The sequence below is a fragment of the Carica papaya genome, chromosome 7 (genome assembly GCF_054855325.1).
Source record: "Carica papaya isolate Zhongbai chromosome 7, ASM5485532v1, whole genome shotgun sequence".
In the NCBI taxonomy this organism is placed as follows: Eukaryota; Viridiplantae; Streptophyta; class Magnoliopsida; order Brassicales; family Caricaceae; genus Carica; species Carica papaya.
In genome coordinates, this window is record NC_142315.1 from 21,274,071 (window position 1) to 21,302,069 (window position 27,999).

At 35.0% G+C, this 27,999-nt stretch overlaps 1 protein-coding gene and 1 long non-coding RNA gene across 2 annotated transcripts; one reads left to right on the top strand and one right to left on the bottom strand.

Moving 5' to 3' along the window:
* The first annotated feature begins 5,848 nt into the window (after positions 1–5,848).
* On the top strand, positions 5,849–8,328 carry LOC110818530 (protein NRT1/ PTR FAMILY 1.2-like). Its single transcript, XM_022047436.2, has 4 exons — positions 5,849–5,968; positions 6,047–6,264; positions 6,378–6,934; positions 7,384–8,328. Exons 1-4 carry the CDS (start codon positions 5,884–5,886, stop codon positions 8,237–8,239), a joined length of 1,716 nt encoding a protein of 571 aa, XP_021903128.2. The 5' UTR covers positions 5,849–5,883; the 3' UTR covers positions 8,240–8,328.
* Positions 8,329–8,914: 586 nt separating this feature from the next.
* On the bottom strand, positions 8,915–15,421 carry LOC110818641 (uncharacterized). The gene is made up of 3 exons (XR_002540502.2): positions 15,188–15,421; positions 9,560–9,622; positions 8,915–9,387 (listed from the first exon to the last, which is right to left on the bottom strand). It is a non-coding gene; the product is annotated as an uncharacterized LOC110818641 (long non-coding RNA).
* Between the last annotated feature and the right edge of the window lie 12,578 nt (positions 15,422–27,999).

A 27,999-nucleotide genomic window follows, 5' to 3' on the forward strand; every position in this document is an offset into this window, starting at 1 on the left:
TACAAAATCCTACAATCATAGTCCTTAAGGAGCTATATCCAACGCCTCTAACGCATGTTGAGATTCTTTTGAGTGAATATATGCTTCAAGCTTTTATGGTCTGTATAAATCTCAAAAGTCTCTCAATACAAGTAATGGTGTCAGGTCTTCAAAGTGTGGATAATGTCAGCAAGTTTTAAGTCGTGGGTGAGAAAATTCTTTTTGTGACTCTTCAACTACCTGGACCTATAGGTTATGATATTCTCATGCTGCATTAGAACACAATCCAACCATAAGTAGGAGGCATCACTATATACTATGTATCTACATATCCCACTCGATAGAGCCAACACAGGTGCAGTAGTCAACCGCTTCTTAAGTTCTGTAAAGCTCCTTTCGCAATCCTCGTTTCATTCAAACTTAACGTTCTTCTTTGTGAACTGGAACAAATGAGCGATTAGATTAGAAAATTCTTCCACAAACCTGTAGTAATAACCTACAATTCTCAGGAAGCTGCGAATCTCCTTAACCGAGGTCAATTTCTCTCAACCAAGTATTGCATCAATTTTTTCAGGATTCACTGATACTTTATCCCTTGATATGATGTGCCTTAAAAAGGTAGTATGCTCGAGTCAGAACCTACATTTACTCAATTTTGCATACAATTTTTTTCTGAAAATCTGTAAAACCTGAGTGAGGCAGTGAGCATGTTCCTCTCTGCTCTTTTGAAAAAATTAGAATATCATCGACAAACACAATGATGAACTAATTTAAGAATTGTCTGAAAATCCTATTTATCAAGCCCATCAAAATGGTTGACACATTGGTTAGTCCAAATGACATGACCAGGAACTCCTAGTGTTCGTACCTAGTTCTGAAGGCTATCTTGAAAATGTCATATGTCATGATCTTTACTTGATGGTAACCCGAATGCAAGTCTATTTTGGACAAAACCTGAACACCCTACAACTGGTCAGAAAGGTCATCAATTCTGGGGAGTGGTTACTTGTTCTTGATCATGACCATGTTCAATCCACTGTAATCAATACATAATCTCAATGTCTCATCTTCCTTCCTTAAAAATATGACTCCAGCATCCCAATGAGATACACTATATCCGATGAACCCATTATCCTGTAATTTATTGATTTGTTTTCTTAATTCTTCTATCTCAACACAACTCGTGCAGTAAGGGGTAACCGATATAGGCTAGGTGTCAGGCTGAAGATTTATGGTGAACTCAACTTTCCTGTCTACTGGCAGTCCAGATAGTTCATTATGAAACACATCCAGGAAGTCTCGGACTATTGGAATTTTTTGAATGTAAACTTTTTTCTTAGGTTTGCTTAATATAGAGAAGACAACCAAGTTAAAGCACTATATAATAAGGAAATGGCCATGAGGGAATAATATTTAAAACTTTTATTTACTTGTAAATGACTCTTTGTTAGAAGGGTTGAATATAAGTTTCTTGTGGAAATAATCTATGGTAGCGTAATAAACCACTAACCAGTTCATTCACAAAATTACATCGAAGTCCCCCGTGTCTATCTCTATCAAGTCTACATTCAGTTTTCTATCTGTTATATCTATGATACAAGCTTTGTATTTGATGTTCTTAAGTTTTTGTGTAAAGAATGATTTTGAGTAATGCGACTCTGATAACAGCTGTAAAAATCTGAAACTAAAAGAAAATAGTTTATTATCTAAACGTAGAAGTGAACAATAAAGTCATGGTACATTCCTTACACAATAAATTGGAATGCCCAAAAGGTTACGAGAATGTTCCTTCTACATTGGCTCATAAAGAAAGACAAACGATAATCAAAATAAATAAATAGATATCCTAGGGGGTTAACCTCCATTAGTACTTGAAGGAGAGTCTGGGAGATGATCTACTCACAACCCTCTTGCTGATCGGGATCGGGATCTTGGTCTTCTTAATATGAAATAGTTAATAAAAGGGTGAACTATACTAACCCAATAAGAATATCACACTAATCACTTATATAAAAAATCAAAGGTTGGTAAAAATTATAAAACAACTAATGGAGCCATTGATTTAAGTAAATACATTTTAATTTTAAAATGTTTTATTCCATACTTAACATTACGGGTTTTTTCAAAGTCAACCTATGAAGACAAGTAACCAAATGATATTTTAATTTCATGTATAAGTCAGTAATTTTTTCTTTTTAACCTATTTATTGAGACCCCTGAGGGTTCATAGGGATATTCTTCTACTCATGAATCCAATATTTTGATTTGATAATTAACCCGACTGTCTCCATATCCCATTCAGTAATGGACGCCAACATTTTATCTCCTCGATATCTCGTTCGGTATGAGATGAACCATCTTTCCTAAACCCTTCCGGAGGAATTTTTTAGCCCTGTCTGACTGAGATAATGTCCACAGTAGGGTTCCCTATGTACTAAGTCTACCATTAACCCTTTCCTAGGGCACCCTGTAAGATTTCATATACATAGATTGACATTGTCCAAACAACCACCAATCGCATATTACACATACACAGATCAATTTAAACGATATCTAAGCAAGCGATACAATTTACATAACCGAATAACCAAGTAACCAGATAACCAAATAATCAATACAAGAAAACCCAAGTAAACCAAATAGCCGATAAAATAATTTAAAGTAGCAATTTAATGCACACAATGCAGTAGTAAATATCTTAAGCAACATAGGAGAAAATGAACAGTAAACTAGGGTAATCGTAGACTTACTAGTTCTGCCTCCGTTAGTAACCTGTAATTATTGTTAAGTTTTTTTAATTTTTACAAAACATGAGATTATTGATTATTAAATCTCAATTTATCGTAACAGAGAATAGGGTGAGGGATCCTTATTGGGATCAGTGTTTTGAAATGTTGTGTTACCCACTACACTTCCTAGCGGGAATCGAGTTTTCTGAAATTTTTCTGCGAGAATTAAAATACTCGTCACATACCTAAAATACCCCAAAAACCTAAAATTGGTGTCAAAAATTCTTTTCGACCAATTTTAGGGTTATAGTACGATGGTGCCGTCGTGATTTGGTGCTGGCTCCGCTGCCCACGGCAGCGGTTCATCTCGACCTGGTTGATTTTGGTCAATTTTGGCCAATTTTGGCTTGTTTTACACGTACATCTGTAAAAAAACACGTTAGAAAACTTCGGTTGGGTAGAAAAACTAAAAAACCAAACATACCAGGAGGGGTCACCGGGTGTGGTGGCTTCGCCGGTTCTCTTTCACGACTGGAGTTTCTCGTTCGGCTAACCTTCACAGAAAGAGACGATGAACACAATGGTCAAAGAATCGTGTGAAACAGAAAACAAGAAATGGGAAGGGGCTCATCGGAGGGGTTTTAGGGTTTTGGCCGCGGCAGCTCCATTACCATCCCTTTTGCTCCGATATGGCCATAAGAAGACTCGAAATCAAATTCCGAGTGGGAAGAAGAAAATTTTACTTTTTTTGGCAGTCGACGGTGGCTCCGATGCTGTAATGGTTGGTGGCCAGTCCTCTTCTTCGACGTCGGGTTCTTCTTCTCGGATGGAGGGCTGGCGGCTAGGGTTAGGTTCTCCTGCAAAGAGGAGTTTAAATACCCTATCCTCTTTGATCCAAGCTGTCTGTTTGTGTCAGCGTGGAGCGAGGAGGACTTATTGATGGTTTTTCGTTTAGGCTGATGGGGTGGGCGAATCCGAACCATCTATCAGGATCCATCTCGTCCGTCCGATCACGTATAAAGAGGAAATGCATATGAACCATTTACGCCCACGGGACAAGATCTGAATGGTTGGATCGTTGGGCACTCAGATCGCACGTGTGGCTTCCCGCGTAGTGCCGATGTCAGCGGGGTTGCCACGCACCAGACTCCGGTTTGCCGGAACTGCTGATTGGGCCGTCCCATGTGGTCAAACTTTTTTTTTATATTTTAACTCTTTGTTTCTAATTTTTTTTTCAAAAACACATATCTGAATTAAAAATTTCACTCATTTTCTTTAAAATTACGTTAAATTTCGTTTCTAATTTATTTTTTTTCAAAAAAATCAATCAAACTAAATTAAAATAAAAAAATTACTTATTAAAATATTTTTTAAAATAAAAAAAATCATCCAAGTCCATTTTCGGACCCTAGTATTACATATATATAACCTAGTTACAAAAATTAGACAAAACATTATGAATTAATTCTCAAAATACTAAACTTTAGATTATCTATTTTTTTTTATAATTGTTAGAATATTTTTGTATCTATTTGTTTTTATACCAAAGCTAAATAATTTTTGAAACGAGATTTTAAGAATTGAACTTTCTTATATTTATTTCGTATTCTAAAATTATATTTTTAAATGATTATTAATAAAATTATGCTTAAAATAATGAAATACAAATGTTAACGAGGCTCCGGATGAGTTTGATCAAGAATTATTTCATATGCATACATATAATATTTATATATATATCGATGAACTTAGCATCTACTATGCCGACCACTGACAAATTTGATCCAAGTATGCATATAAATATATTTTTCTTCATATTCATACATATATATATATATACATACATATATATATACCGATTATCATATAGAGGGACTCAGCATCTTCTGTGCGGACCACCCACATATTTGATCCAACTATTATATATAAATACACTCTTCTTTGGTTCAATTATTTATTTTTTAATGGTTCGATACGTGTGCTTAGAGGTTAACAATTGAGAAAAAAAAAAAAAAAAACTATAAAAACATAAATTTCTCATCTTTGCGAGTTATCAAATCGGTTTATACTTCGATGATAATATTATTTAAGGTTAAAGCATTATTCTGCTTAATAATTGTTAAAGTGAAAATTATTAATTTTTAAAAATATAATTTTAAACTATTAATAAAAAATGACTTAAATTCTCAAACAAAACTTAACAAAAAAATATTTTATGTTGTAAAATTATTGTATATATATAGCTTACTCTTTAAAAGAATACTATGTTATATAATATATATGCACATATACAAGGATCTACATGGGCTTTTGGATGACCTACACGGGTTGTCTTATTTGGATCACGCATCCTCCACCATGAATAGAATCACATTAGTGCTTCTTACACTGCATTAATCAAGAATTTTCTGTCTAATTGTGATTAATCGTACATATATTTTAATTCTTCGCTTCACAAAATATCAATTAATTTGTTAAAAAGAAAGTAATTTAATTAATGACTTAGGATTAAATAACCGATATATCAGATATGGACTGACCACCTCTGTTGTTTCTTATTCGTTTTTTTGGGGGGATCTAATTCAAAAATTTCCTTAGGCCAAAACTTCTGAATTTGAACACCACAGATGAATCATGTATCTTTTGGATTAAATAAAATTCTATCATAAAGTTAGAGAATGGACCAATAAATTAAATAAATCTACTTTTATCTATATACATATAGACACATAAATATATATACCTACTCTCAGATCGTAGTTACATAATCAATTAATTAATTAATTAATTAATTTTATGAGAAATGTGAAGGACAAACGAAAAACCGAAGATGTGCTCAAAAGCTGCCATCCTATATTGCTTGGCCAGTGGCCGCTGCATCATAATCATCATCATCTATGGCGTTGCATCATCCAGAGAGCAAGAACGAGGAGGTTCCCTTCTTGTTGGCATCCCACAGGTATAATTAACTGATTCCAAAAAAATATAATTACCTAGTCATTCACCATGACCTATACATATATACATATAGTAATAATATAATAAGATGGCCGCCTGGATAGAATCTTAGATTTAAACTCAGCAAGCTGTAAGCATATATTTGTCCTTTTACCTAAATATAAAACAATATTTCTCTCCCAGTTTGTTTTCAGACCCATTGGTTTCCACTGAAATTATGGAGACTGTTCCTACCAAGACCGATGATCAGCAATCTTCAAGCAAGAAGAAGGGTGGCCTCAGGACCATGCCCTTTATCATAGGTAATATATATGTGTGTGTGTCTGTGTGAATAGAGTGACAAAGAATCTTATACATACATATATGAATGGTTGGTGCAGTAAATGAGACATTTGAGAAGGTGGCGAGCTTTGGGCTTCATGCAAATATGATATTATACCTGAAAAATGAATATCATATGAGTAATGCAGCAGGAGCTAACGTGTTGTTTCTGTGGTTAGCTATTTCGAATTTAACGCCCACCTTTGGTGCCTTCTTTTCTGATTCTTACTTGGGCCGCTTTCGCGTCATCGCTCTCGCAAGTCTCGTTACTTTTATGGTACATCACTCTGTCTATCTCTCTCTCGTGTTTAATCTTTTCTTCAATGTTATCATTTAATCTTTTCCTACTCAACAAAATTAATTTAAACCCTTTTTAACAAATTTCTGCAGGGAATGAGTACGTTGTTTTTAACAGCAGTTATTCCACAAGCAAGGCCTCCTTATTGCGACGTCCAACTAGAGGAAATCTGTAAATCCGCACGACCACCGCATCTTGCTCTTCTCTTTTTATCGTTTGGTCTGATGGCCATCGGAGCCGGAGGTGTGAGACCCTGTTCTTTGGCATTTGGAGCAGATCAACTTGACAAGCCTGAAAATCCCAACAACGCCAGAATCCTCCAGAGTTTCTTCAACTGGTACTACGCTTCTGTTGGCATCTCTGTCATGATTTCAGTCACTGTCATAGTTTATATCCAGGACAAAGCTGGTTGGGCTGTTGGGTTTGGTGTCCCTGTTGTGCTTATGTTCTTGTCGGTCGCCATGTTCTTACTAGGTTCTTCACTGTATGTCAAAGTGAAGCCTAACAGGAGTTTATTCACGGGGTTTGTCCAGGTCATTTCCGCCACCTGGAAGAACAGACACTTAGCTTTGCCTCCCACCATTTCTAATGGAATATGCTATTATCAGGGAGACTCCATTAATCTTCTAGTCCCATCAGACAAGCTCAGGTACAGTATTACTCAATTTCATAAACAATATCGATCTCCTATTTTTTTTTTGTCTCTACTCCAGTTGGCTTATCCTCCACCAGTATCTATACTACACACACACACACACACGTTAAATATAGGTGGCAGCATTTGGTTTTAATTACGGGTTTGTGAAATACTTCTCCTCAGTTACCTAAAATAAAATAAAAAGTAATTTTGTCAAAAATTAAAATGAAAATATGCTTATAAGTTTACCATAAAAATTATAATTTATAGTTTTGTAAAACAATTTTAGTTTTTAATAAAACATTATATTTAAAATTTCAATTTTATTTTTCTAAATACATAAATTTTATCTTCTTAAAAAATGATACCAATTAAATAACTGTTTTTTACCCAAACATATTTATTGTTTTAATAACACTTTTATAAATACACTTAATAAAATTTGGGATTAATTTATTTAGGTTCCTAAACAAAGCTTGCATCATCAAGAACCCCGAGAAGGAATTGGACGCAGATGGGTTTGCTGTCGCTCAATGGAGTCTGTGTTCGGTGAAACAAGTAGAGGAGTTAAAAGCACTAATCAAAGTTCTTCCTATTTGGTCAACTGGGATCATGATCGCCGTAACCATAAGTCAACACTCTTTCCCAGTTCTCCAAGCCACCACCATGGACAGACGCTTGGTCGCCGGCTTCAAGATTCCTGCCGGCTCCTTCTCTCTCTTTGCAATCATCACGTTGACGATCTGGGTAGCCATCTACGACCGAGTCCTGGTCCCTTTCATATCAAAATTCACCAAAAGACCACGAGGACTCAGCTTCAAACAACGCATGGGAATTGGCCTAGTCATCTCCTGTCTCAGCACTTCCACCGCCGCACTGGTGGAGAGAAACCGCCGTGCCGCCGCACTCAAACAAGGATTAGCAAACAATCCTCTAGGCCTTGTCAACATGTCGGCAATGTGGCTTGCTCCACAGTATTGTCTTTCTGGGTTGGCAGAGGCTTTCAACGCAATTGGACAAATAGAATTCTACTACTCTCAATTTCCTAAAAGCATGTCAAGCATTGCAGTCTCTCTTTTTTCATTGAGTATGGCCATGGGCAACCTTGTGGGCAGCGTCATTGTTGGGGTCCTAAATCATGTGACCCATAACCCCAGTTGGGTAACAAACAACCTTAATCAGGGTCATTATGACTACTACTATTGTGTTCTCACAGTTCTGTGTGGGATTAATTTCTTATATTATTTAATATGTAGTTGGGCTTATGGGCCTTGCGAAGGTGAACAAATTTGTGATAAAGACAAAGCCCACCATTAATTAAACTTGCTTCTTAAATTATGATGATGTTTACATCAATATTTAACTATAGTTTTTGGACGAAATAAAAAAGTATGTACAGATACGTTTCCATATACTATTATAAATTATTATTGTTTTTATGCGCATGTACTCTACATTCTTAATTTATCACTATAAAAAATTATCTAGTTAAAAAAATATACTTAATTTTATTTTTCATCTGAAAACAAACAAAATCTATTCAATCAGCGAGGAAATCTCATATGTTAGAAAATTATAGTTTATATTAAATGACAAAAAATCACTGCAGATGCTATGAGATTGCAATTAGTATTCAAATAGTAGATGGTTTCTCAAACCCTAATTTAAAATTTATGAAACTTCTTAGAATTTAATACAAATTTTTTATTTCCGAACTTCATAATTCGTTTTTTATATAACCGATAAACTCAAAAATGTAGTATATGACAAAATCTCTATCTGCACAAATTTTCAACCACAATACTATCAGCTTCAGCTTCCTAAAATTACTCATTGGAAATTAAGGTTTAAATCATTCTTTTTGTATAATACCTAATTGATTCTAAAAATTCAATTCTATTAGTCAATAACTCTTATATACCTAGAAAGTAAACATGTAGAACTATGATTTAAAAGAAATAATCAATTAAAAGGGTTAACAAAAGATAGAAATTCAAAATTCTAAAATTGCTATTGCAATTTGGGTTTTCTTTTCAGTTTTAAATACTCAAAAATATGTAACTCTCTCAATTTTTTATATAAATAATACAATATTAATTGTTATCGGACCTGTATAAAACAAGCTGACCCAGCCCACACTAAAATACCAAAATGCACCATTTCACTAAAGAGTGATCTGGTGCATTCGAGCTCAACTAAGCTCAAGAACAGGACGAGCAGACCTACCTACCTACCTACTCTCCTCCCTGCTGCCACAGACACAATATCGAAAGCCTCTATTTTTTCTCTATTTTCTCGCACTTTTTTCTTCTTGTTTTGCAGGTAAACACTTGCACTCAGCATTCAGCCACTGCTGTGAAGAGCTTCTCTCTTTGTCCACCCGCTTTAGCGTCTTCTGCGGCCACCGAACACTACCTACGTAAATCTGGTATTTTTCTTCAACTTTGTCTACATTTTGTGACGGCCTGCAATTCCCCAATGAGAAACTACGTCGTCAAACACAATTAAACCAGAAAATATAATATAAATTTAAACTAAAATATAGTAGAAACTATTCATTCATTCTACAACATGTAACATAATTTATACTATGAGGTTGCAAAATTCTATAGAGTCCATAACTGGAGTAAAACTCACCAGATGACAATTAAAATATGAAATTTCTGATTTGGCTGTATAAATTATCTTCTTCGGTCTGATCTGGAAAATTATTAAAATTTGAATAGAATGAGCAAAACAACAAGCTCAGTAAGTATATCAAATAGACTACATCTTAAGCATGTGACATACTAACATACAGTCAATCAAAAATATAAAATTTTTCTTTCTCTTTATGTTTGAAAACCATGAAATGCAGAAATATTTCATCTTATTTCTCATCTTTCACCGTTCCCCTTAACTTCCTTCTATCTAGTCTTTTTTTCTCACTATTCTCCTTTACTAGTTATTTCTCAAAATTCTTCTTTCTTATTATTTCCTCATCATCCCCCCAATTTCTTTCCTTTCTTAATTTTCTGATTGTAACCGTTTATATTACACACTATTATCATATCACATATGGTTCGTAAACCATTCTCATCCACAAGTTTTTCTCTAATCCATATTTATCCCATAAATTCACATACTAGAATTTTTTACGAATTTTCGGTCAAATCAAGACATCTGTAACCCCTCAGCAAGTAAACCTGATTCTCGATTTGCCCTACCACAATCATCAAGTTAAAGTTATTAAAGTTTTGGAATTTTCTTTGAGATTACACGGGTGAATCCGTTATCCAATTGGTTCTATTATGATATCAGAATTCTCACTATCATAAGATGATGCACTCACACAACCAAAACACACATTGGTCACAGTAATCTATCACTAGGTTACCCAGAACATAACACACACTCCAAGCACATCTGGAAGGGTTTCCATCCATCTACGGATAGGGTTCACCACACCATTAAATTTCTGTAACACCCACAAATTTTTTGTTTTAATTAAATAATTATTAAATATAATTTTTATTATTTTATTTTACTTTATTGTATTTTGTTTTATTTAATTTAGAGTAAAAAAATGAAATAAAATTGATGGAGGATTTTAATTAAAAATAATTTTGGAAAAAATAAGTGAAAATTTGGGTTCTGAGAATATTTTTGAAAAAAAAAATCAGAAAACATAGCCAAAACGTAATTTTAAAAAGTTTCGCTACGTCAGACGCGCAGTCAGCAGCCCTGACCAACCAAGATATGCCAAGTGGCAGAGACACTGACGTAGGAGGCCATGTGGGCGATCTGCATGCCCGCAATCGAACGATTGAGGTCTGTTCCCGCGCGCACTGACGGCCTGAATGCGCTCCCTCCCAAATACGATCAAACGGCCAGATTCAAATGTGATCGAATGGTCCAGATTGGATCGCGATGAACGGCCCAGATTGGATCGCGATGCACGATCTAAATTAAATTCCTATTTAATCGCGATCGGACGATCCAGATCAAACGCGATAGACGGCACGGATCAAAAGCAGATGGATATAAATAACCCCCATCTGCACCAAACCTTAACCCTACCCGCTAGAACCCCTCGCCGGAGAAGACGCCCAGCCGCCGGGGAGTCGATTGCCACCACCTGTCACTGCACCGGAACCCTTTCCGACAGCAAAAAAACGTAAAAACCTTCCCCTTTTGCATGAAATCCAATTTTAAGCTCACCAATGGCCAAATCAGAGCAAAAAGACCGGCCAATTAGCCGAAAAATATCAACAAAATTTGCACCACCGCTGCGAGAAATTTCACAAAATGTCTTCAATGAGGCCATTCCCGATTCCCTTTTTGCGTAATTTTTCCACTGTTGTGATCACCGTTTTCTTCTCTACATGTTGACTGAAGCAAAACTCCCAACCGCAACGTGAGCCGGAGGAGCCGTCGCACCGGATAGCCTTGTCGTCGATGAGTTTCGATTTTTCATATTTTTTCGACCAACCGAGGTCCTTTAACGTATTTTCTCATAAAAATCGATGCAAAATCGGCCAAATTCGGCCGAAAATGGCCGACCCGAGGTGGACCACCGCCGCAAACGGTGACACCATCGCCAGAGCACGGCAGAGCCGCCATGCCGGATTTCTAAAATTGGATGAGTGCACCACCTTAGGACTGATTTTGGATTTATTTGAAACGTTTGTAGGTACTATTAGCGTGTTTCAGTTCTTGGAAGAAAATTCAGAGAACCTAGTGACCGCTCATAAGCACAGTAAACAGTTTAGCTTTTCAGGCGTTAAATCGAGTAAGGATCCCTCACCTTATTCTCTATCATAAAACTAAAGTTTAAATAAATAATGATGTGGTATTTTGTGCAATTTTAATAATTATGCATAATTAATTACAAGTTGCTAATGGAGTCGGAACCGAAATTTATCTACTGCCGTTATTGATTGTTTTTACAGTTTACCTGCATGATGGTATCTTATTATTCATTTATGGCTTTGAACGCATGTATGGTTTATTTTATGTGTTTACTGCTGAATCGAGAAAAAATGAAGTTTAAACGGTAAAAAAAATTATGTGATTAAATGATTAGATGAAACGTCAGTCTTACTAGATATCTTGAGAGATAGTGGACGAATCGGATACATAAGAAACCCTACCGTAAACGTTGTCTCATACAGGACGGGGTATGAAAACTTGATAATTTGATGGCCCGCTTCACCCTCATACCAGACGGGGTATTGAGGTTTCGTAGATTGGCGCTCATACCTGACGGGGTATGGGGACAACCCATAATTAAGAATGATTAAATGAAAGGGTTCACGTGTTGCGAAGGCATCCCTATGAACCCCCATGGATACCAGCAGGCTAGTGAAAAGAATGGTAGTTATTGTTGGATTTATTGATAATAGATATAGATTTATAATATGTACTATGATGGTTGATCAAGCATGAAATGTTGATCTGTATGATATTATTTTTCTTACAGGTCGTTTTCTTAAATTTTACTATGGTAAGTGAATGAGAAATAATTTTATGATTGATAAATAAATTTATTAAATTTAATGCTACATTAGTGGTTTTCGATTTTATACTATCATTTACTTCTATGTCGGTGATATAATGCGATATCCTTACTGGGTTATTGTAACTCATTCTTTATTTAACCATTTCAGATCAAGAGAACCAGGTTTCAAAGTCAAATCCACAAGAAAATTACGAGTAGATACTAAATATTTTCTGTTTTCCATTTGTTTCCTTATTTCTCGTGTTTCTTTCAAAGAATAAATTCCGTAATGTTATTTAGTATTTTTAAGTTATTGTATAAGGAATGAAAACTTTAACCTTTTATTTCACTTTCGTACTTAAGTTATTATACATTTTCTTTGGTTATTTCCAAAGCCGTTACAATTTCAATCATACCAATCTTAAACGGGTTAACTCTAAATTTTCGTTTCTTTTTTATTGTTTTTTTTCCCTCAGTTAAGATTGATATTTTTATTTTTTCTAACAAACTAATTATATTCCCTAGAAACTTTATACACTTTCGTAGTAATCTTACTCTATATCTCATACTATTTTAAGTCTCTCAGTTTGTCTCTTTTCTATCTTTAAAAAACTCACTAACTCTTAATCCTACACTTTCATGTTTATTGTAATTTATTCAGTCATCATTTTGTTTGTTATTTATGTTTTAATGTTTATATTATTTTTAGTTTTTAATTTTACTGGTTTTATTTAAAATTCCTAATTTTATTTAAGAATGTGTATTTTTTTTTTTGTTGATCTTATTTTATTTATGAGAATTATTTTATGTATTTATGATCTTATTGTTGAATATGCACTATTATTAATATTCTATTAATACTATTCAACTCATCATACCATCAACCATCATACAGTATTTAAAACATGCAATCTTCATTTAACAATCAAGCAACAAATAAATGACAAATTAAAACATTCAATATCACTATTTTTCAATTTCTTTCACTTATTACTTATCAATCCCGATTCCTTAATTGTATAAACCTTACTCAAAACTTAATTAAATTTTTTGCTTCAAAACATTTTTGAAAGCATGCAAATATAAGTTCAGGATAGCTACTAGATATACTTACAAACTTCAAAGCTAAAGGATTCTGATTTGAGTTTCAAATACCATCCACATATTAACAAAAACTTGCATAGTAATTAAGTCTTCTTGGGTCAGTGGTGAACCCAAGTTTCATGCAATCATATTGCATGTCTATCTCATTTCTACAACCATTCTTGTTTCTACAACTATTCTTGTTACTGAAGCGATCATTCAATTTAACTTTTATTTGTTTTATCTATTTGATTAATTATATAATTTAGTAAATAATACTTTCTTATCATTTTATATTAATTTTACTTTAATTAATTAATAATTTCTTTTTAATTTATTTTATCTATTATTCATTCCATTCTAAAAAAAATTATTACAAATATTCTTTTTCTATTTTCTTAATTTATTTTCTTAATTTATTTTCTTATATCATCTATTATATTCAAAACAAAATTTATTAATTTATTTACATATTTATTAAATCAAAATGATTTCCAAAATTTATTCCTTTTAATGTTTTGAATTACCTTTACCTAAGTATTATAGATTATGGCTAAATTAATCTACTTATCAATTACCTATCCAATCAAATTTAATTCTTATTAATTATTTATTCAATCAAATTCAATTCTCCTTAATTTCATATTCAATTAAATTCAACTCTCCTAACTATCATAATTTGCCTCATTCTTCATTGAATTTTAATTTATTTATCCTCCCATATATATACACACACACACATACATCTGCTTATATATTTATATGTACACAATACATACTCACTTATTATGTACATATATATATATATCATATTATTTTATTTTTTCTTAAAATTTATATTATAGGATATAATTATAAAATTACAATTATAAAACTTATAACATTACTTAAAAAATTCTCCCTTTAGTACCATTTATATTATTGAGTGTTAATCATACTTATCTTTATTAAAATCCATTTCTATATGTAAAAATTATACCTACATATATTATTATATTAAACACGAATGCACCGTGCATACTTATATACATATTTAGTACACATTTTTTTTTCTAAATTTATTCATTTATCATATTTTTCTATTCTTGTAACTTACACCATATTCTAAATTTTAGGACTATAATTATAAAGTTTATTATTATTTAAACATATATATATATATCTTCATGCATTACTGTTTACATATATAAATACTTGTTAAAACATAAGGATTATACATGCATACAAAATATTATTTTAATCATATATACCCATATATGTATTAATTTATACATAATTATGTGTATATATATATATTTATACATACACACATGAAAAATAAACATACACAATGTATCTATATATTTACATACATATTTTTTTTTGTTTCCTTCGTACATTTATATCAAATTCATGCAAATATATATATTTTCACATATTCATTATAATTTATATATGTATATCTCATATGCATAACATGTATACATATATATACACCATATATATATATATCCTAGATAAATATATATATATCGATGGATATAACTTAATTTTTACCACCCTTTCCCTACACTAAACTACTCTCACTAAATCTCTATTTAAGTTCAAGTTTCTTACTTAAAATCAAGCTAACTTAAAATGTATTTAGTTTAAGCATAACTTATATTATTTTAAACTATTTAGGAAGAGAATCACAAAAAAAAAAAAAAAAAAAAAAAACTCACGTTTGGATCATTCGGAAGAAGAACCTACGCTAAGAGGAGTGATCACACGGTAGTTAGGCCACCTGCGGTGTCCCCTCTCAACCTTCTTTTTCCCTCCGTCACGCCGATCGTCCCAATGCTTCCTCACTCTCTTCTTCCCTTCTCTTCTTCCCTTCTCTTCTGTCCTTCTACTCCCTATTCTTCCTTTCTTCTCTTATTTTTCTTTTATTTGGTGGATTAAAAGAGGAGGAAAAATTATTTTGTTTGGTATTTATATGATGGAGGAAGGGATAAGATGATGAGGTTTAGATTAGGTGGCAACGTAGGAGTGGGAAGGAATCTTCCCATCCATGTACATGGTGGCCATGTGATCACCCTTATCCCATTTCCTAATTTTTTCATGTTTTAATCTCACATGCACCCTCTCTTATTTGATTGGTCCTTTTCATTATTGTGAATTTTTAATTCTAGTTTATTTTTTTTCTTTTTTTTTTGTTCTTATATTTATTTTACAATATTTAGTTTAATTAAATTACAAAATTTAATATTTTTTAAGCAATTTTTAAGTTAATTAATTTTCTAACTTTCTTCTAATTTAATTTTATTGCTTTATTGTAATATTTCCTAATTATTTTTTAAAATTTAATTTATTCTACTAATATTTCCTAATTATTTTGATATACATATTTAAAAATATTTTCCTAATTGATTTTAATTTTCTAAAAAATGTTCTAATTTTTAAATAAATTATTTTTAAATTTAATTAATTTTTGAACTGTTACACATTTTTTTTATATAAAAATATTAGTTTTGGATAGCTTAATCGATGAACTTCGTTTTCTTTCACGGTATCAGAGTATATTAAGAATGGAAAGTCAAAATTCTAACCAAACTACTACAAACCCGAACTAAAACTTAAGCGATTTGGCCATAACAAACCTGGACGCTTCAAATGTCAACAACCCTTATTATCTTGATAAGTCATTGAATTTTATGGCGGTTCTTGTCTCAGAACTGTTAAATGATAGCAACTACTACACATGGGCAATTTTCATGAAACATGCATTGAATATACAGAACAAAATAGGGTTTATAGATGGAAACCTAACATAACCTACGGACCCAGCAAGTCCATTGAGAACACACTAGAAACGGTGCAATGATATGGTGATTATCTAGATACAGAATGCACTTTCACCTAATATTAAGACCGACACATTTTATGCTCAAACAGCACATCAACTATGATATGAACTAGACAAAGACATGCTAAATAAAATGTAACTAGGGTGTATCAAACTAAGCAGTCGATATCTGCACTCACGTAAAACCAAGAGCTAGTATGAGATTACTTTTCAAAACTCAAATTTCTAATTGATGAACTCATAAATTATGAACCCATTCCCAACTGCACATGTGGGTGACTTAAATCGATTATTGGGTACCAAGAGAGGGATCATACAGTGAGATTTTTAATGGGACTTAGTGAGTCATATAGCAACTTAACGTCGTAAATCTTGGCAATGAAGCATCTTTCTAGTTTGAATGAAACATTTTCTATCATCTAATAAGAGGAGAAAATGAGAATTTTTTTTGGAAATCTGTCACTAACCGGGCCATGACTTTTTGTATAAAAGAGGCCAACAAACTACAAATAATTGACAATCCGAACAAGAAAAAGTATTATTGTAATTATTGCAAGAAGACTGGACAGTATTTAGAAAGATGTTTTAAGGTCAACCCAAATAGACTTGTATGCACCAATTGCAATATGTGAGGACATACAGTTGAGGTATGCTATAAAGATAAGAACCAAGTAAAAGGACAAAGGACTCAAAACAAGATCAGAAAACCCACCATCAATCAAGTATCTTTTATTGATGCACAAACTGAACTCAAAGGAGAATAGCACAATTTATTGACAAATGATCAACTGCACCAACTTATGGCCTTCATTCAATGAAGTCAAGCTACTAATCAATATGGTACAAGCAACTTCAGAGCAAACTCAGGATCAAAAACTCACCATATTCTCTGGTATATTTTTTTGTTTTAATGTATGCATAATAGATAAAAATATTAACACACATACACAACTTGGGTAATTGATATTGGGGCCTCATATCACATAATACACACACCACAATTATATACTGAGATAAATGTTAGATCTAAAGTTGTATTACCAAATGGAGAAAATGTAGATGTATATCATGTAGGGGTAATAAAATTAAGTGATAAGCTTATATTAAAAAAAGTGTTATGTGTGTCTTCATTTAGATTTAATTTAATATCTGCAAGAAAGATAACACAGGATATTAGATGTTGTCTAATTTTCTTACAACAACATTGTGTCATCCAGGACCTTTTGACCTGGAAGACACCTGGGATGGGCGAGATTAAGGACGAACAATACCAGCTTAGACAACCCAAAGATTCAAAATCAACAAATATTTGCAGGAATGACACTATAAAGCTCCAACAAAGAGGAGAAAAACTTTGATATGTGGCACTATAGACTTGGGCACCCTTCATTCAACTCTAGTTTTAATTTTGATATATTAGCAAATAAAAACTCTAAGTTATGTTATGTATGCCCATTGGCAAAAATGCATAAACTTTCATTTTCTGATAGCAGTAATAACGTAGAACAATGTTTTGATTTAACAAATACATTGTGACATTTGGGGCCCTTATAATGAAATTTCTTATTATGGGTTTAGATATTTCTTAATGATTGTTGATGATTTTAATATATGTATTTAGGTATATATGATGGAAAATAAGGCTGAAACAGGTTCATATTTACAATATTTTTGCACTTTTGTTAAGACTTAATTTGACAGAAAAATAAGAATGACTAGAACTGATAATGGAAAAGTAGAGAGAAAACATCAGTAAATACTCAATACTACAAGGGCGTTAAAATTCCAAAGTGGAATGGACATCAAGTATTGGAGCGATTTTGTTCTTATCATTGTATATCTAATTAACAGAACACCCTCCTCTATGTTAAGTGGGAAAACACCTTTTAAGGTCCTGCATAGAAAGAAACCAAATTATAGTCACCTGACAGTATTTGGGTGCTTAGCCTTCGCGTTTATCCTATTGAGTGGCAGATGAAAATTCAATGCAAGAGCGAGAAGATGTGTGCTCATAGGGTATCTCTTTGGTACAAAGGGATACAAATTGCTAGATGAAAATACCAGTGAGGTTATTATTTCTAGAAATATAATATTTCATGAAAAAATATTTCATTGCAAAGAAAAGAAGTGTATAAAAGATATGTAAACTATACATGAGTGTAGGAATATATTGATAGACAAACTAGAATCAAACACCTTTGTACAAGACAACACTAGAAACCAAGTGATGGGTTAAGATAGCCCAGATATGGAGATTAGGAACCTCACACATATAGAAGAGGTATCCAACAATCAAGAAATGATTGATGAGGAAGGAGAAAGAAGAGAAGACCATATGAATGACGACGAAATTCTAAGAAGAAAATTAACAAGGACAAAAAAGGCACCAGAGTACTTAAAGGACTATATATGTGATCAGATTCAAGGGAACAGCGATTGTATAAAGTTGTTTGATCTAGAAGTTCGCAATGGTGGTGTCGTTTCCCTATCAAGCACAATTGCATATAGCAGACTTATGGGGGGAAACGAGAAATACATACTTGTTGTAGCATCTTATAATGAACCACGTTTATATGAGGAGGCCAACAAGGACCCAAATTGGAGAAATGCCATGGAAAATGAACTCCAAGCTCTTGAAGAAAACAAGATTTAGAAAGTAATTGATTTACCGATAAGGAGGAGAGTAATTGGATACAAGTGGGTCTATAAAGTGAAATCCAAAGTAGATGGGACCATTAAAAGACACAAAACTAGACTTGTTGCTAAGGAGTTTCACTTAAAGAGAAGGTTTAGATTATCACGAGATATTTTCACTTGTGGCCAAAATCGTCTCCGTAAGAATATTGTTGGCTCTAACTACAATCAGATGATGGCACTTTCAACAATTAGATGTCAACAACACCTTTTTACATGAAGATTTAAATGAGAAAGTGTACACGGAGCTTCCTTCTGGGCATCCTAAAATGAGAGAAGAGAAAATATGTAGACTCCTAAAAAAGCTTGTATGGGCTTAAGCAAGAATCCAGACAATGATATGCCAAATTTTATGAGTTTATTACTCAACAAGGATTCAAGCAATGCAAGGTCGACTACATTTTATTCATGAAGACCAATGGTAAGAGCTTTACCATACTACTTATATATGTTGAAGACATTATTGGGGTAGGTAATGATGAATCTATTATTGAAGAACTAAAGATAACATTGGATAATAAGTTTAAAATTAAAGATTTAGGAAATTTAAAGTATTTTCTTGGCATTTGAGTTACTAGATCAAATCGAGGGGTTTATATATGCCAGAGGAAATATGTCTTAGACCTTTTGAAAGATGCAGGGGTTCTACGAAAAAAAATCTCATCACTCCCTTAGATCAAAATGTTAAACTTTTGAAGGATGAATGTAATACCCCTAATTAATTTTAATGTAATTAAAATTAATGTATAAATAAAATCTTCTAATTTTTGAATTTTTATTTAATGTAAAAATGAAGAAAAATAGGTGGATGATGAAATTAAAAATAATTTTGGGAAAAAAGGGTGAAAATTTAGGTTATAGAGTGTTTTTGAAAGAAAAATCTAAAACTGGAGGTTAAAAAGTAATTTAAGGAAATTGCACCACATAGGATGCTCAGTCAGCAGTTCCGACGAACTGGAGCGCGCTGCGTGGTAAGGCACACAGACACAGTACCATATGGGAGACCACACTGGCGATCTACGTGCCTGCGATTGGACGGTCCGAATTTGTTCCCGCACGCATGGACGGTCTAGATCCGTTCTTCCTTTAAACGTGATTGGACGACCCAGATCAAATAGCGATGAACGGTCCAAATTCACTCTCTATTTGAATGCGATTGGATGGTCCAGATTAAACGCGATTGATGACCCAGATTAAAAGGAGATAGATATAAATAACCCTTTACACACCAAACCCTAACCGTAGCTGCCAGAACTCTCACCGAAGAAGAAGAGCCAGTCACTTGAAAAGGAGTCGATCGCCGCCTACCGCTACACCGGAGCCACTTCCGACTGCCAAAAGAGGTAAGAAAAAATTCATTCATTCAAAATTCAATTTTGAACACCCTCATGGCCAAATTAAAGCAAAAAGATAGGTGGATGAGTAGAAAACCACGGGCAAAGCCTGGCAGTGCTGCTGCGGAAAAAAAACTTCCTCCGATGAGGCACTTCCCGATTTCCATTTTATGTAATTTTTCCACCATTGTAATCATCATCCCTTTCTCTATAAGTTGGCCGAAGCAAGACACCCAACTATGAAGGTGAACTGGCGGAGCCATCACACCGAAGAACCCTGCCGTTGGTAAGCTTCAATTTTTTGACTTTTTTTGGCCAACCAATGCCCCTTAACGTGTTTTCTTGCAAAGATTTGTACAAAATCGGCCAAAAACAATCAACCCAAAGCAATTTGCCACCGCGGATAGTGGTGCCGTCGCCGTGCTAGAATTTTTAAATTGGCCAAAAAAGGGTTTCTAACACTTATTTTAGATTTTTTGGGGTATTTCTAGGTACTTGAAACATGTTTTAATCCCCGAAGAAAAATTCAGGAAACCCGGGAGCCGCTAGTAGGCGCAGTCAAAAACTTAGTGTTCGGATACCAATTCGTATAAGAATCTCTCACCTTATTCTTTGTTATAGAATTAAAGTTTAATTTTAAATAATGTGGTACTTTGTGAATCTTAAAAAATATTCATAATTAATTACAGGTTACTAATGGAGGCAGAACCAGTTACTTATTATTGTTTGCTATGTTTAACTGGTTGCCTGATTTTACAGTTTTTGAATGCATGATAATACAATGTAATTGGTATGATGATGTGATTGTGTTTCCTTGATGCATGTATTGCTTGTTTTATGTGATTACAGTTAAATTGGAAAACTAAAAATTAAAGAAAAATGGAAAATTATTTGATTAAGTGGATGGATATTCGAATGGCAGCCTTACTGGATATCATGTGAGATGGTGGACGGATCGGGTACATAGGGAACCCTACCGTGAACATTGCCTCATACTGGACGCGGTATCGATGATTGGTAATTCGGCGTTCATATCGGATGGGGTATGGGGACGGTCTGTTATTTGAAAATGTTGAATAAAAATTCACGCATAGTTGGAACATCCCTATGGACCCCCATGGATACCAGTAGGCTGATAAAAGAGAAAATCATTTTTTGGCTGATTAAATATAAGATTTTGATATTGTTTATGTTATTGACATTATAAGTTAGTTTTTTAGAAATCTCACTACGGTAAGTATGCGGTAAATAATTTTATTCATGATGAACAAATTTACTTAAATTAAGAGCTCTATTAGTTGTTTTTATAATTTCTACCAATTTTTATATTTGTGTCGGTAAATAGCGTGATATTCTTACTAGACTAGTGTAACTCATTCTTTCATTAACCATTTCAGATCAAGAGAACCAAGATCCAGAGCCTGATCCACAAGAGGGTTGTGAGTAGGATGTCCATTTGTTTATTTTCTATTTATTTATTTGATTTTTCGTTATTTCTTTTAAAATTATCATTTTCCTATCCCTATTGAGTAATTTGAATTATTGTGTAAGGAATGTAAACCTTAACTATTTATTTTGCTTCCACACTAAATTTATAATTTATCTCCTTTGTAGTTCACGGGCCGTTTCAATGAAGGAGAGCCAGTACTATATTCAACGATGTGCAGAAGGTTGATTGGAAGGTTGATGTACCTCACATTGACAATACCTAATCTAGTTTACTCTCTTCAAGTTCTAAGCTAGTTTATAGAAAGTCCTAGAGACTGTCACTTAAGGGTTGTATACAAAGTCCTAAGGTATGTTAAAGGTATACCGGGTTAAGGTTTATTTTACTCAAATACATCTGAGCTAAAACTAAAAGCTTATACTGATAGTGACTGAGCAGGATGCCCAGACATAAGAAAGTCTATTATAGGATATTGTATTGTAGGCAATTCATTGATATTTTGAAAATCTAAGAAATAATAAATAGTTTCTAGATCTTTAACAGAGGTAGAATATAGAACCATGGCTAATATGTGTTGTGAGCTAACTTGGATAAGGTACTTACTTGATGACCTCAAAATGTATGATTTAGAAGCAACATACCTATATTGTGATAACAAGATTGTCATACATATAGTTGCTAATCCTGTGTTCATGAAAAAATCAAACTGTAACGGCCCTGGAATTTAAATGAAGATGTATATATTAAAATCTTAAATGCGGAAGCGTAATAAAAATTCTAATTAACATCCCTTACACAATAACCAAAAACGTACTCAAAACATGAAAGAATAAGCTAATTAAAAGAGATACTCGAAATGAAAACCATAAATAGAACTATAAAGTCTTTAGGCATCTAACTCGCCGTCTTCCTGCGGAACGAACTCGGGAATCACGTCTTCCTGATCTGAAATGGTTAAGTAAGGAATGAGACCCAGTAAAGACATCACACTATCTCACTACCACAGAAGTAAAGGTCGGTAGAAAACAAAAATGACCAATTGAGCATAATTTATAACAAACTCATTTATTAACATAAAAACCTTTACTGTCCACTTATCTCGGTGAGATAAATAAAAATAACATATGAAAACAATAACATGATAATCATCATAAAATCATATCGACTTTGTAACAGAACACATGTCCTACTTTTGTACTTCAATAATCAGACAATAAATTTCCTCTTTTACCAGCCTACTAGTATCCATGGGGATCCATAGGGGGTCCTCGCTACACGTGAACCATTAACATTAATAACCTGATTCCAGGGCCGTCCCCATACCCCGTCCAGTATGAGCGCCAAAACCATAAACCTCAATACCCCGTTCGGTATGAGGGTGAAACGGGTCGTCCCCATACCCCGTCTGGTATGGGCGCCAAACCACATAAGGTCTCCATACCCCGTCCGGTATGAGAGACCATGTTCCCGGTAGGGTTCCCTACGGACCCGGTCCGTCCACCATCTCCCAGGATATCTAGTCAGGTTGTCCACATTATCCATTTATCAATTCATATAACATTTTTTCCTTTTTTCTTGATCTCAATCATCCAATCATACACAAACATGTAAACCAGTAATTGACACCAAATAAGACAACACAGTACCGGGTTAACCACAATACCAACCATAATAAAAAAAATCATGATTCATGCATACAAGACTATAAAATAAATACATCAAATATCATACTGCATTTAATACTGAAAAATAGATCAAACAACAACTGACCAACAATGTATCATATTCGAGCTCCATTAGCAACCTCAATCAATTATATATATCTATAAAGTCACAAAATACCTTTTAATTATTTATTAAGCTTTAATGTCGTGATAGGAGGTAGGGTGAGAGATCCTTACTTATTTCGGGGTCTGAAATCGGCTCTACAGTGCGCCTACGGTCTGTCCCTAAATTCCCTGAATTTTTCCCCAGAAAAACTGAAACGCACTACCGGTACCTGCACGTGTCCCAAAAAATCCCAAATTAGACCTAGGGCCCCTTTTGGCCAATATTAGAATTCCGGCACGGCGGCTCTGCCGTGCTCCATCGACGACGATCTGCCTCAGGTTGGTCGTTTTCGGCCATTTTTGGTCGAATTCGGCTAAAATTGCATTGGTCTCTACGATAAAATAACCCTAGGGCCCTCGGTGGGCTAAAAAATTACGAAAAATCGAGACTTACCAGCGACGGGACTCTCGGGTGCAGCAGCTTCTCCGGCGTGAGTCGCGTTTTGATGTTTTGCTCCGGTCAACCTGTAGAGAAAAGAACGATAATCACAGTGGTATAAAAATTGCATCGAACGGAGACCGGGAAGGGCCTCATCAGAGGCAAAAACAGAGGGAAGCCGTGGCAGCGCCGCTGGAATTCGGCGGGGTTTTTTGGCCGATTGGCTGGTGGTTTGGCTCTAGTTTTGCTATAGGCGGATTAAGCATCGAAAAACGAGCCAGGGGGAAAAATTTACCTCGATTGGCAGTCAAAAAATTCTCCGGTGCGGCGGCAGGTGGCGGCGGCCAGCCCCTCCAGCGTCTAGTTCTTCTTCTCCAGCGAGGCACTGGCGGCTAGGGTTTTATGGTCGGGTGTGGGTGGAGTTATTTATACCCTTCACCTTTTAATCTCAACCGTCCATCAAGATTAAATATGGACCGTCCGATCGCGATTTATTTGTAATTAAATTTGGGTCGTCTGTACGCGTGAGATCTGGGCCGTCCGTGCGCACATTTGATCTAGGCTGTCCGTGCGCGCGGGAATGGATTTGGGCTGTCCGATCGCGCTCACGCAGATCGCCCACGTGGCCCGTCCCGTGTCAGTGTTTCCTTGCCACGCGGCGTGTCCTGGTTGGCCGGGGTTGCTGACGTGGCACAACTTTTCTAAATTGTGTTTTGATTCCTAGTTTCCGATTTTCTTTTCAAAAACACTCCCATAATCCAAATTTTCACCCCTTTTTTCTCAAAATCAATTTCAATTAAATCCAAAAAATAATTTTACCCTATTTTATCATTATTATTATTTTTTATTTTTATTAAATTAAATTAAAATCTTATAAATTAAATATATAAAAAATTAAACTAAAATTCAAATACAAAAATAAAAATAAAATTTTGGGTGTTACACAAACACATTGAGATATATTGTCATTTAGTTAGAGAAAGTACAGGAATAGAGTATAGTCACGAAGTATGTGAGCAGCAAGCAACAACTAGCAGATATTTTCACTAAAGCTCTATCTAGTTGACTTCTCAATGAGTATATGATCAAGATGGGAGTAGAAAATGTCGATTCTCCATCTTGAGGGGGGATGTTATCGAACCTATATGAAATAGGCTAACCCAGCCCATAACAAAACACCAAAATACCTCGGCCAGTACTGTTCTTCACTTTTATCTATCATTTTTTATACACAAAGATTGGTTTTGAATAGCTTAGTAACTGAACTTCATTTTCTTTCATTAATGTCTACAGAAAGAGTTCAATATGCATGTTATGGTTAAATTACTTTTAAAATTAATCAAAAAAAAATTATATAACGGCCCAAAGCTTACTGTGTGCATTTTACTATTTTTTTATAACCCTAGATTTTTCATAAACTCAACTTCTTCAATTCTCACTCAAATCATGCAATTTTTGTTGATAAGCTTATTGAATGTTTGTTATAAATAAAATTTTTTAAAGGCTATAAGGTGGCTAAAAAAATATATAAGAACGTGACTAAAATATTACTAAACGTGATTTTTATATAACATTTGATGTAGCGCCCGGACCGAGAAGGAGAAGGAAAAAAAAAAAAAGCCACGTCAGCAGGCCCGTTTAGCAGTCCCGGCCAACCGGGGCCTGCCACGTGGCAAGATCACGTCACTCCGAAAAGGGGCCACGTTGGCGATCCGCGTGGGTGCGATCGGACGGCCCAGATCAATCGCGCGATCGGACGGCCCAGATTAAAACAAAATGAACGGCTGAGATCAAAAGGCAAGGGGTTATAAATAGAACCCCCACACCAGACCACAAACCCTAGCCGCCTGCCGCTCGCCGGAGAAGACGAACCAGAGGCCGACCGCCGCCACCCGCCGCCGCACCGGGGAAATTTCTGACCGCCGATCGAGGTAAATTTCATACCCCCGACTCGTTTTTCCACGCTGATTCCTCCTGTGGCCAAATTGAAGCCAAAATCCCGGCCAAACGGCCGGAATACGCGGCCGAAGACCAGCGGCGCCGCCGCGCCCCCTCTCAGTTTTTGCCTCCGACGAGGCCCTTCCCGGCCTCCGTTTGATGCAATTTTTATATCACCGTGATCACCATTCTTTTCTCTACAGGTTGACCGGAGCCGAATCACCAAACCACGAACCTCGCCGGAGAGCCGCCGCACCCGAGAGCGCCGCCGCCAGTAAGCTCCGTTTCTCCGTAATTTTTTGGCCCTCCGAGGGCCCTAGGGTTGTTTTCTCGCAGGGACCGATGCGAGTGTGGCTGAATTCGGCCGGAAATGGCCGAAAACAGCCAACCCGAGGCGAATCGCCGACGCAAGCGGCGGCGCCGTCGCCGGAGCACGGCGGAGCCGCTGTGCCGGAGTTGCGATATTGGCCAAAAAGGGGCCCTGAGCCTAATTTGATATTTTTTGGAACACGTGCAGGTACCGTTAGTGTGTTTCAGTTCCCCGGAAAAAATTCAGGGAAAATTAGGGACGGCATGTAGGCGCACTGTGAATCGTATTTGGATCCCGAAAACAAGTAAGGACCCCTCACCCTATTTCCTATCACGGTATTAAAGTTCAAAATGATAAAACGGTATCTCTTGAATTAACGCATGTGTAAAATTGCTTAAGGTTGCTAATGGAGCCCGAGTCTAGTGTGATTGATGATTTACTGTTATTTGGTCTGTTTTACAGCTTTAAATGCATTATGAGGTTTGATGTGTTCATTTTATAGTTTCGAGTGCATGTATCACTATTTCATTGATTATTGACTGAATGACTGAAGAACTGATACTGTATGTTGTCTGTTTGGCATGAATTACGATTTGCTTGTTTAAATATGAATTGATGATGCTTATTGAGGAAAAGGAAAATGAAAGATTGTGTAGACTGATAATTGTATGATGGGGTCAGCCTGACTAGATATCCTGGGAGATGGTGGACGGACCGGGTCCGTAGGGAACCCTACCGGGATTGTGGTCTCACATGCCGGACGGGGTATGGAGATCTTATGGTTTTGGCGCCCATACCGGACGGGGTATAGGGACGGCCCGTTTTACCCTCATACCGGACGGGGTATTGAGGTTTATGGTTTTGGCGCCCATACCGGACGGGGTATGGGGACGGCCCTGAAAACTGATTATGAATGTTAAAGGTTAACGGGTAGCGGGACCCCTATGGACCCCCATGGATACTAGTAGACTGGTAAATGAGAAAAGGATATGTTGTACAATGATTGAATTACAAAAGGCGTGATAAGTGCTATGTTTTACAACTTATATTATTCCATGATTGTGATAATGTTATTGTTTTTCTTATATTGTTTCATGAATTCCACCGATGTAAGTGGATGATAAAGGTTTTATCATAAATAAAAGGATTTGTTGTAAATCATGCTCCATTGGTCTTTTGTGTTTTTCTACCCACCTTTACCTCCGTGACGGTGAGATATCGTGATGTTCTTACTGGGCTAGTGTAGCTCACTCCTTATTTAACCATTTCAGATCAGGAAGACATGGTTCCCGAGCCCGTTACGCAGGAGGACGACGAAGGGGATGCCTAGAGATTCTGTAGTCATACTCATAGTTTTATTTTCGAGTTTCTCTTTTAGTTAGTTTAATCTTTTATATTTTAAGTACGTTTTTGGTTTTTGTGTAAGGGATGTTAACTGAAATTTTGATCTCGCTTCCGCATTTTATGTGTTTAAATACTCATTTCATTTTCACACTTCCAGGGTCGTTACATTTGAATTTTCAAAAATACACATATTCTTTGATTTTAATTCAAATAATGAAATTTTAGTGTGTATGAAAAGTTTATAATATTTAGATCATGAATGAATAAATTAGGTTAATAGATAAAATTTAGTTAGAATAATCACAAAACAAAACGGTCAAATAACCTGCTCATACACTATTTACGATTTTCTGCAGCCCTAGGTCTTAAAAAATCTATAAATTCTCCAATTCTAATCCAATCACACAATCTGA

Coding starts and splice junctions, on each gene's coding strand:
- LOC110818530 (XM_022047436.2), top strand. CDS start 5,884: ATGGAGACTGTTCCTACCAAGACCGATGATCAGCAATCTTCAAGCAAG. Junction 5,969..6,046: donor GACCATGCCCTTTATCATAG/GTAATATATATG, acceptor TGGTTGGTGCAG/TAAATGAGACATTTGAGAAG. Junction 6,265..6,377: donor CAAGTCTCGTTACTTTTATG/GTACATCACTCT, acceptor AAATTTCTGCAG/GGAATGAGTACGTTGTTTTT.